This window comes from Lampetra fluviatilis, chromosome 37 (genome assembly GCF_964198595.1).
Source record: "Lampetra fluviatilis chromosome 37, kcLamFluv1.1, whole genome shotgun sequence".
Classification (NCBI taxonomy): domain Eukaryota; kingdom Metazoa; phylum Chordata; class Hyperoartia; order Petromyzontiformes; family Petromyzontidae; genus Lampetra; species Lampetra fluviatilis.
Window position 1 is genome coordinate 1,150,310 of NC_136311.1, and position 11,533 is coordinate 1,161,842.

At 55.1% G+C, this 11,533-nt stretch overlaps 1 protein-coding gene across 1 annotated transcript in view; it reads right to left on the bottom strand.

The window, feature by feature from the left end:
- The window catches only part of PAQR4 (progestin and adipoQ receptor family member 4), a 29,253-nt gene extending 18,089 nt beyond the window's left edge, over window positions 1–11,164 (bottom strand). Inside the window, exons 1-2 of the mRNA XM_078873486.1 lie at window positions 10,870–11,164; window positions 4,800–4,961 (exon numbers count right to left, since the gene is read on the bottom strand). Coding sequence (XP_078729612.1) covers window positions 4,800–4,956 — 157 coding nt within the window. The 5' untranslated portion in view covers window positions 4,957–4,961; window positions 10,870–11,164. The remainder of the gene's footprint in view (window positions 1–4,799; window positions 4,962–10,869) is intronic.
- Between the last annotated feature and the right edge of the window lie 369 nt (window positions 11,165–11,533).

Below are 11,533 nucleotides of genomic sequence, written 5' to 3' on the forward strand. Positions count from 1 at the left end.
AGAGAGACACCGCAAACTCCAAATATACAGGCGCCGGGGTTGGAATCGAACCCACGACGTCTCGTTTCCCAGGCGAGGCAGATAACATCTCGCCACCAGGGCGCCAATCGACGGCTAGGCCACTGCTGCTGTAATACACGACGCGATACACGAGTCTACGACGCGATACACGAGTCGATAACGCGTAGGGAAGCAGCCGTGCCTCAGGGCGCCGTGCAGACACGGGGATGTTGGTATCTTTTGGATACCAAATGTTTTACTGAACAAGGAGAGAAAGAGACGGTCAAAAGCAGAAGGGAAGAGGCAGGTCTCACGCCTGGATTTGAACAGGGAGTCGACAGCACAGATGTCTGGGGGGAAGTGAGTTCCAGATCGTGAGAGCAGCACACCAAACTAGGCAACCCAGGCCACACCACTGAGCCCTGGCCTTGACGCCATTTCTAAACCATACTCTTTGGTTCTTTCGGTAAAGTCATGTAGTGTCTTCACAACAAGTGACCGTCTTCACCTAAAGACAGTCACTTGTTGTTTCGATCAAAACGTCGTGATCTATTATTTTTTCTATCTACGTGACTTTACTGAAAAAACCAAAGAGTATGGAGTCCTGCAGTCACGAAAGCTTTAAATCAAGATTTCTGAGCCACTTCCATCCGATGCTCAATGCGGCCTTCACCTCAAGTTTTGTCGCTGATCCCGTTGGGTGTTTGGATGGACATGCCAAGCCCTTGCGTCAATCCGCTCGCTGATGGATGAGGGCCTCCCTGTAACGTATGCGTCGTGGCAGTTATTTGACCGTACTGCACCACACTCACTGGACAGCGGTGGGGGGAGCACGGACGTGATGACGCCACAGACCATCGTGCAGTCCGTGCAGCGATCGGGATCGTCACGACTCTCGCCCCCTGCGACGGCGCCCGCGTTGCTCGGGTTCCCGCACGGGGTCACCCCCAACCCCACGTGTCGGCCGGAGCTCTCCGGTCGCGCTGCCGATGCGCTTGCTAATCGGCCGGAGTGACGTCCCCTCGCTGCCGACGCTGCGAGACGCGCGCCCATTTATTGACCGGGGCAATCAAAACGGCCGACGAATTGACCAATCGGTTAATTGAACGACGGTGCCACAATTCGCCACGGGTCGAACGCAGGGCGGGCGATTCGATTCCTCGTCGCGGACAAGGCCCCCCCCCTCACCCTCTCGACTCGCTGCACCAAACGGCACGAGTCCTGTGCATAATACGAGCGGGAGCTGTCGTGCCCTCGTGTTCGCCAACTCCCAGACAAAGCAATTGAACGGCGAAATCACTTCCAACTATTTTTTTTATTTTACCAGGTAAGGCGCAGTGAGCTAGATAGCTTTTTTTCAGAAGCGACCTGGCTGTCAAAATGACAGCTCAACGAAGTAGCTTGTCATGTGGAGATTTATAGCAGTCAAATACTCTAAAGGTATGTTTCTAAATGTGGAGGAAAAAAGCGGAAGTCCTGGAGAAAAATCCACGCGACCACGGGGAGAGAGACATGCAAACTCCAAATATGCAGCAGGCGTCAGGGTCCAACGCACGACCTCCTGTAGACCAGGCGAGGTAGTTAACATCTCGCTACCGCTGCACCCTTAGGACCAAATCTCTCATAGTTGCGCAACATGGCCATACCAAATCATCATCATTATTACCGTGCGCACCATGGATCTGTGACGCTTTTCAGCGTGCGTTAGTTTCATAATTTAATTAGCTGTACGTAATCTGACGGCTAGCGGGCAGGGCAAGGGCAGAAATTCGTTTGCGTGCTTGCAAATCTTGTCGTGCCTTCTGCTTCACTCGTATCTCTCAAGCTCCCATTCGCATGGTTTGCTACGTACGGTGCGAAAGAAGTCAAACACACGTACAAGTTTGAGGTAACCATTGGTTTGGAATAGCGTGAGTCCCTAACAGCAACACAACTTTGCACTCAAGTTTCACTCAAACTGGATCGTCTTTACGAGGGTTATCTCGCCGCCACTGTATCAAGAAGGACAGACAGGGAGACGGACGGAGTCGACGGAGTACGACTTTCAGGGCTAGTTGGAGAGCATTTCACCAGACCCGTTGTATCTCTTTCCCACTGTGTAAGTTCACGTGTCCGTAGGCATGCTGGTACGCTCGTGGCAAGCGGACGCAGCCTCGTTGCGTTCCCGTGTGGTGAAATATTAATCGATCGTTATTCCCCTGCTGCGCGCACGCATCACTCCCTTCGGCGCTGCGCTACTCCGATGCCGGTCGTACGGTTGTGTGTGGCGCGTGCAGCGCAACGCACGCACGCAGCCATTACGGCACACCTGCTCCCACATCCTCGTCACGTTTCACAGACTTAACAACGTCCACGTTGCATCCGTTGGCAACGCTCAACCGCACTCCGTTTCACAATCGGTGAGGGGTAACTTCCCTCGTGCACAGCGCACAGAGAGGCGAGAGCGGTGGGGCGGCCACTCTCCGTCTCTCTGTTCTGTGGACAAGGGCCATTGCCCGAAACGACGCCAATTACATGTTCGCCTTTTAGAGGCCGCGCGGCGTTATATTGAGGAACGCGTTGGGTTTATTTGTTGACCGTGCTTGTGCCACCGCTGCCAACGCAGCAGCGCCACCAGATCCTTTGTCGTTGTTTCTTTGGCTCTCGAGAGCCAACAGAGCCACAGCATTGCACCCGATAGTGACAGGTCGCAGAAGCTAAGCAGGGTTTTAACAGCATCAATAGAGTTTGGATGGGCGACCACCACCGTGCATAACAGGCGCTCTAGACTGCTGCTGCGATGTCAGCAGAGGCGAGTGCAGAAAAACTCACCGTTGTACTGTACTATGCTCCAACGTCTATGTTCCCCACCTTCACCAACCCGCACTAATCAGCACGGTGAAGTACGGCGAGGTAACCTCCGAAACCGGAACGACACAGAAAGGTTCTCATCCAGCAGTGGATTGGTAAAAGGGCCGTATGTTTACTCGAACGAAAACGAGAGTGCAGGTCGGCCTGGCTGCGGGCGTGTTGTGTCGTCCGGGCTGCCAAGGCGTCTGAATGCAGCACTGTACTGGCATGCCCCGTTGCCCTTGTGGGTATAAATAGAGGCAGCCTCACGTCATGCGTGCGGACAATGAGGTGGGCTTGTAGACGCACGCACGCGCTATACGCAATAGTACAGGCCCGGGGCAAGGCTGGTGGCATGGCGGTCGGTGCACCGCGGGTTCCACTCCCGGCCGCGGCTGACATCGGTGGCCGCCGATGTCTTAACCAACACCCGGTGGCCCTGCCTCTTCGCGAGCACTGCAACCGACCGGCGTGACGAAGTATGGCCGGATAACCGGCACGACGTGGCGAGGTGCCCGAGCGGCTGCGATTTGACGAGAGAGGCGGCGAGAAAACGCGTCCTGCGTGCCGCAGCGGTCTCGGCACGGAACCGGGAGCGTCGGTCGATCGGAGGACGCTCACTGTTTTGAATTCGCCACGGCTCGGCAGCCGCGCCGCCACCGCACGCGAGCGGCGCGGCGGAGACGGCGCGGCAGAAACCCATCACCAATCAACGGACGCCTCCGCCCCCTCCCTGCGGCTGGCACCCTGGCCCCTTCTGGTCCGCGAGGCCCCAGTGCAGTCACACGGCCCGCACGCTCCATGGCTACGCCACGGACGCGCCGGCTGCTTGCGCGGAGCCGTCAGTCGCCCTTGAATGGAACAAAATGTGAACGAAGGTGACGCGACGGAGCGTCGCGCTTCTGGGACATGTTCCAGACACCAAGGCTGGATGCTGGGGCCTTTCTAAAAGCCGACAACCACCGTGGGCGACGAAGCTCGGGGAGGCCGTCGTCCGGCGGTGGGCCGCATGTCACAACCTGCCATGAAAATGCGTGCGTTTTTTTTACGTCATGATCAGTAGGATCACAATCGTGCTCCCAACATATCACGAGCGGGTCGTGTTCACGTAACTCCCTCGCTCTCCACGCCGGCGCAAGACCTGAACCACGGACTCGTCGGAGACACCGCGGTCGAGTAACTCCGGTTACTCCAACGACAACACCCGCCATTCGGCATTTAGTGGTGTTGACGTCACCACGGCTATTGTGCCAAGCAATGTGCACTTTAAGGCCACGTGAAGTGTCGAACGCCAGCTGGCAGGACGTCACGGGATAGACCCAGGTGCCGTGGGTTGACTGACTGAGATGACCGGTAGATAAACTAAAAACTCAACTTTTTATTTTACCAGCAGCAGCAGCGTCCTTCACCAACGTTGGAGGACACTCCTCCACACTCTTGTGACGAGCGATGTGTGGCTTATGTAAGAGGATAAAGGGGTAGAGCCCTGCAATGTCTTGCTCACTCCACTGCTGCTGGTGGAAGGAGAGAGTTGCCGGGAGCTGCCAGGAGGCGGCCGGCGTGTGCGGTCCGTGCCGTGGCGTGGACGCCTTATGGGAGGTGGGGGAGCTCCCACGCTTGTGAGCTAAGCTCGTAGCGTCCAGACACAAGCCTGGCTCACGTGGGGGTTGCCGATCATAGCCGATGGCTGCACCGGGCCAGGGCTGTGAAGCTTACTTCTTGAAATGCTGCGTTTAAAAACCCAAAATAAAGATTATTTACCATCCTTAGGATTCATTTGGTGGATATACTCAAAACCCAAAACATGCATGATCCGATGCATCTGTGGGATTATTCCTAACATCCATGCTGTGGGCTCTTAGGAGTTCAGTAGAAACCCCCTGCATCTCAGAGAGTAAGATGAAGGTGAACGGGGGGAGGGGGTGTGGGGGGTAAACCGTGGGGAGGGTGGGGGGGACCGTCGTCGTTACCGTGGCTGTAGATGTTGCCGGACTCGTTGTGTAGGTAGAGGAGGCTGTGGAGGCAGCCCGAGCCGGTGGAGACCGGCCGGTACCCAGCCAGCACGTACTTGTTGAAGCGCAGGTGCGGAGGGCAGCTGGCCCAGTCGAGCAGGCGAGGGCGTGGCATGGGCCCTGCGGGGATGAGGGCACCAAACACGCTCCTGCTTCAATATTTATATCGATATAATCATATTCCTGTTTATTATTGACACTAACAATCATGGTGGTTCATAACGCGCTCAGTATTCTTTCACGGACGGGACATCGCAACGTTTGATTGAGAACTCGGAGGTGCGGAGCCAGAGCTCAAAATCCCTCGCAAGCCGGCCTGGACTAGCAAGAGCCTGGTCTGTGTGAGAGCCTGGAACGGGGCGAGAGCCTTGAGCTGCAGCCTGAATGTGGATGGTGCTGCTGCTACTACTGCTGTGCAATGGGAGAGTGAGTTCCAGACGGCTTCTGTTAGGGCAGCGACAGAGAAATGCCACTCAGCAAAGAAGACTCCTGGTTTACGACTCCGCCGGTTTACCCAGAAAACAAAAAAGGCACTTTTTTCAGGAGGGTCCTGCCAGGTCTTCGCAGAAGGTCGGAGGGGGGGGGGGTATGGGTTATATTGCATTGTGTAATATCAATAGAATAATCTGTGGGTAATCTTTCGGCATTGGGATATTTTGGGCCAATGCAGGTTGCATTGTAGGGTTTTATCTACGCAAGAAAACTGGACAACCCAGAGGAGACCCATGCAGAGCATGGGGAGATAACATAACGTTACCAATCACCACAGAACACGTCCATGGTGATGGGTAACGTAGTGATGAGCACATCGCGCTTCTAAACCAACAACCCCTGTTGGATTCCCGGTCACGGCCAGTCCTCTGATGCAATGTGCATGATATTTGACTTGCAATGGTTTTATGCGCGTTTGTGTATTGTTTTATGCTGGTGTGGATATTATTTTATGCTCGGGTGTATATTAATTGTCATGTTCGTTGCTGTTGCAGGGAAACGATGGCTTTTACAACTCACTTTCAAGCGGCGGTCCGCGTTGCTGACAACCCCAAAATGGGGGGGGGTCATAAAGGATGTGGGCGCAGAGAATGGCCAAGAGAGGTGCGGGTCCCCTCTGGTCGCGAGGGCAAACGCAGGCCAGCGTATGATTGGGTTTTTATTTATTTATAAATGAGTGCTTAGCATTGTGCCGAATAAGCGGTCTTGTAGATCCGTGGTGCAAGTGGCGGCGGGTTTATTGTGAATAATCTGCTGCTGCTGCTGCTCTGGTTGGTTTGCACGTTCCCTCCTCCCTGCGATGATGTCCGGTAACCGCAGCCACTGCCCCACGGTCTTGGGGCCGTGGTCATCGTGACAACAGAGCTGCTTGGCACGACGGGGCCTTAGCAGCTTAAATGATACAGCGCGTGTCCGAGTCTATGAGTCCCTATGTAACTCGACGTAACTGCGATACCGTCACTGCCCAAGGTCTTGAGCCGTGGTCGTCGTGGCAACAAAGCTGCTTTGGCTCAACGGGGCCTTTGGCAGCCGAGTGATGATTGTAAGCTGAAGCCATGCTGCAGAGGAGGAACCCCCCCCCCCCCAAGGTCGACTGGGAACGTCCCACGGGGCCTCCCGTACAACCGTGGCCGAGTTGTCGCTGGTGGCAGACCTCGTCTCGTCGTGGCGAGCGAGCGAGCGCACGGTGCCGTGGTTGCGCATGAACGTCGCGTGGCCAGGGAGGGGAACTCACACGGTGGACGGTGCGAGGCGCTGAGCCTCGCACCGCGGTACTAACCGATGTACGCTGACGGGCCGTGTCGTCGGGAGCGACACCAGCGGCAATTATTTGAACCGGTCGCGGGCCTCCCTGGGTACGGTGTGTAAAACATCAGCACTGGGGAGACAAAGGTGGCCGGTCGTGATTCTGGCCACCCTCCCCCCCCTCACCCCCTCACCCCCTCACGTGCCTCGTCGGCCTTCATAGGCACTGCAACTCGCTAGCAGCAGCACTTGACCCAACAGTCTGTCCCAGGCTACACGGGGGATCTTTGTCTCCATTGCGTGTGATGAGGGGGTCGGAAATAACACCCCTCTTACACGCCATCGGGCTCAATCGCTCCATCTACGCGGCGTGTTCCCTCGGCTTCCACTCCATGGTTCGTCTTACGTTTCTTAACTTTCCGTCGGTCAGCTGATGTCTCGAACTGGCCGTGTGCCCTCCCACCCCCATGTGTTCCTCGTGCCGTGTACCTCTCCATGCTTCTCTGCCCACTCTTTCCAACCAAGAGGGTTATATATTTTCACGTTTACAATGGAAATACAGCGAGAGAGGATCAGCCCAACTGGGGGGAAAGTTGAGTTGGGCTTCTTGGGCAGGGCACGTGGCGGATATGGGGGACGATGGTCGAGATTAAGAACGGAGCGGCGGCCCGGGGGGATGGAACGCGTCCGAGAGGTCGTCCACTGCGGAGGAGACGGAGCGATGAATTCAGTCCGTATCACGGATGCTGGATGGGATCGTCGCAAGATCGCGAGAGGGTCGCGATAGGGTCGCGAGGGCCGCGACTTGGGGCGGCCTGCATCCAGCAGTGGATTTAGTATGGCTGATGATGATGGTGGTGGTGTTTTTCTGTGCTTTCCTAGTTGAATAAGATTGTTATCAAACGCATATTTTTTTATTTGGTCTCATATTCTGGGTCAAAAATAGGAGGGCCTCTCTCACAGCGTCTTGGATGTCACGACAAACCACGTCCCCTGGCTACTAGCCGGGGACTAAGTTGTCAAGCTCGACATTTTCCGTGACCCCCTCCCTGGACCATAACCGCCTTCCCTGCCTCCCCGACAGCGGAGAGGGGGAGGTGTCTACTTTCTGGAACTCAGCCCCAGAGAATTCCGGCTGCAATAAAGCCGGGTCGTCGACGTCGCTCACAGCCGCGCAGGCGTTCGTGAGCAGTTGGTGGCTTCGGGGGGAGCGGTGGCGCAGTGGTTAGCTCAGGTGGCAGCGAGTGTCTGAACCGGTCCTGCGCCTTCCTCCCCTAGGTCGACTCAGCTTTAAACGAGTACCTGGTGCGGTGTGCAAACATCGACACTGGGGAGACGAAGACGGCTGGGAGTGGCGTTGGCCACCAACCCCCTCCGCACCTCCGAGTAGCACGGTTGGCTACGTAAGGTGCGAAAGAAGTTCAACGTACATACACACCTACCCACGTGCCGGCCTTCGTAGGTGCTCGCTAACAGCACTTGCCCCAACAGTTTGTTAAGGCTATACGGGGGATCTTTGTCTTTATAGTATGTGTGTGATCTGTGTGTCTGATTTAAGTGTGTAATATGTGTGTTGTGTGATCAGAGTGTGTGTGATGTGTGTGTCTGATCTACGTGTGTGATGCGTGTGTGTCATCTATGTGTGTGTGTGATCAAGGCGTGGTTGATCTGTGCGTGTCTGATCTATGTGTGTGTGATCAGTGCGCGTGTGTAATCTGTGTGATCTGTGTGTGTAATCTGTGTGTGTGTGTCATCTATGTGTGTGTGATCAAGGCGTGTGTGATCTGTGTGTGTGTGATCTATGTGTGTGTAATCAGTGCGCGTGTGTAATCTGTGTGATCTGTGTGTGTGTGTGCTATGTGTGTGTGCTATGTGTGTGTGTGATCTGTGTGTGCGTGATCTGTGTGTGTGTGTAATCTGTGTGATCTGTGTGTGTGTGGTGTGTGTGATCTGTGTGTGTGTGTGATCTGTGTGTGTGTGATCTGTGTGTGTGTGTGTGATCTGTGTGTGTGTGTGTGTGTGATCTGTGTGTGTGTGATCTGTGTGTGTGTGATCTGTGTGTGTGTGATCTGTGTGTGTGTAATCTGTGTGATCTGTGTGTGTGTGATCTTTGTGTGTGTGTGATCTGTGTGTGATCTGTGTGTGTGTGTGATCTGTGTGTGTGATCTGTGTGTGTGATCTGTGTGTGTGTGTGATCTGTGTGTGTGTGTGATCTGTGTGATCTGTGTGATCTGTGTGTGTGTGATCTGTGTGTGTGTGATCTGTGTGATCTGTGTGTGTGTGATCTGTGTGATCTGTGTGTGTGATCTGTGTGATCTGTATTCTTAGGTTTTTCGGTAAAGTCACGTAGGTAAAACATTACAATTTATGAAAGTAAAATAAAAAAATAAAAAAAATCACGACGTTTCGGAGGCAACACAAGTCTCCATCATCAGGTGGGACCGTCACAGCCAGATTTGCTGCATCAAGATGCAGCAAATGTTTTACCTACGTGACTTTACCGAAAAAACCTAAGAATATGAATCCTTGCAGTCACGAAAGCTTCAAATCTAGAATGTGTGATCTGTGTGTGATCTGTGTGTGTGTGTGATCTGTGCGTGTGTGTGATCTGTGTGTGTGTGTGATCTGTGTGTGTGTGATCTGTGTGTGTGTGTGATCTCTGTGTGTGTGATCTGCGTGTGCACTTACACGAGTAACTGGCACAGAGTGTAAGCATCGTAATTAGGAAGCCAAAAGCGGCCGGGCGTGGTGCTGACCACCCACCTCCACGTGTTCCGTGCCGGCCTTCAGAGGTGCTACTCGCTAACAGCACTTGCCCCAACAGTGTATTAAGGCTATACGGAGGGTATTTGTCTTTGTGTGTGTGTGAATGTGTGTAATTCTAACACACACACACATCTGCCAGTCATCTCAGTCAAGGCGTGGCACCTCTGGGCCTGTCCCGAGACTTTCAGCCAGCAGCTCACGTGGCTCCAAATGGCACCTCTCCAAATGGCACCGACACCTGGCGGCGAACGGGCGTGTCCGTGTGTGTTGTGTGTGTTGTGTGTGTTCGTGTGTTGTGTGTGTTGTGTGTTCGTGTGTTGGTGTGTGTTGTGTGTGTTGTGTGTCCGTGTGTGTTGTGTGTTCGTGTGTTGTGTTTGTGTGTGTTGTGTGTTTGTGTGTGTGTTTATGTGTGTTGTGTTCGTGTGTTTGTGTTCGTGTATGTTGTGTGTGTTGTGTTCGTGTGCTTGTGTGTGTTGTGTGTTCGTGTGTGTTGTTAGTTCGTGTGTCTGTGAGGAGCGGTGGCGCAGGCGTTAGAGCGCTGCGCTACGAACCCAGCGGCCCCGAGTTCGATTCCTGCTCACGGCCAACAACAAGTGACGATTATCTGCACCGGTGCTGGGCCTCCCCTAGGTCGATTCGGCCTCAAATGTGTACCCGGTGCGATGTGTAGTAAACATCGCCACTGGGAAGACAAAGGCTGCCGCGCGTGGTGCAGGCCACCCACCCCCTCGTGTGCCACAGTGCCCGCCTTCACAGCGCTTACCCCAACAGTCTGTTAAGGCGATACAGGGGTAGGGTGTCTTTGTCTAATTGTAAGTTGTTAAATGTAAGTGGGTGATTGAGTGTGAGGTTATCATTGTTGCCTCTTGTGCCCGACTGTGTGTGTAATGTGTGCGGTGCACCGTGTGTGTGTGTGACTGTGTGTGTGTGTGACTGTGTGTGTGTGTGTGACTGTGTGTGTGTGTGTGACTGTGTGTGTGTGTGTGACTGTGTGTGTGTGTGTGACTGTGTGTGTGTGTGTGACTGTGTGTGTGTGTGTGACTGTGTGTGTGTGTGTGACTGTGTGTGTGTGTGTGACTGTGTGTGTGTGTGTGACTGTGTGTGTGTGTGTGACTGTGTGTGTGTGTGTGACTGTGTGTGTGTGTGACTGTGTGTGTGTGTGACTGTGTGTGTGTGTGACTGTGTGTGTGTGTGACTGTGTGTGTGTAACTGTGTGTGTGTAACTGTGTGTGTGTGCCTGTGTAACTGTGTGTGTCTGTGTGTAGGTATGCGTGAGACCACGCGTGACCCGAGTTCGATTCCCGCTCAGGGCCCAGTCTCGGGCCTCCCCTCGGTCGATTTAGCTTCAGACGAAGAAGAGTACCCGGTGCTGTGTAAAGACAAAGGCGGCCGGGCGTGGTGTTGTTGTTCCACTCACGCCCTCGTGTTGCCGTGCCGGCCTTCACGGGTGCTACTCGCTAACAGCACTTGCCCCCAACAGTCTGCGAAGGCTACACGGGGGTCTTTGTCTGTGTGTCCCGCGTACCGTTGAGAGCGATGCGCCGCGTGAACGTGAAGCAGCGAGGTCGAAGCCGCCAAGATCCTCGATCCGGAGCCGCCAATCCCTCTTCCTCCTCTTCCTCCTCCTGCTGTTGCTGCTGTTGCTGCTCCTCCTGCTGTTGCTGCTGCTGCTCCTCCTGCTGTTGCTGCTGTCGCTGCTGCTGCTCGCCGCCGCCTCAAGGCGACATTCGCCGTGAGACACCCTCCCCAGCGGCGTCAGGCCCGGATTGCCGCCTCCAGCCACGCGAGCCGAGCAAGGCGATACGAGGCGCTCCCCCACTCCAGAGACCCCCACCTACAGCACCCCCCCCTCTCTCCCCGCATCCTCCTCCGATCACATCACGCCCGCGTCTCTTCACCCACCCCTTGCCCTGCTCTCCTCTCCCTTGCTTTGCACCAAGTACACACACGTGCACACACACACACAAGTACACACACACAAGTACACACACACACCGCCAGCCCACGACTCCTCCACAGACCCCCACCTACAGCCCAGCCCACGTCTCCTCCCTCCCTCCCTCTCGCCCTGATCCTCAGGCATGCTCACACCCCCCCACTCTCCCCCCTCCCTCTCCCCGCACTCTCCCCGCACTCTCCCCGCACTCTCCCCCCCCCCCACTATCCCCCCCCACTCTCCCCTCCCCACT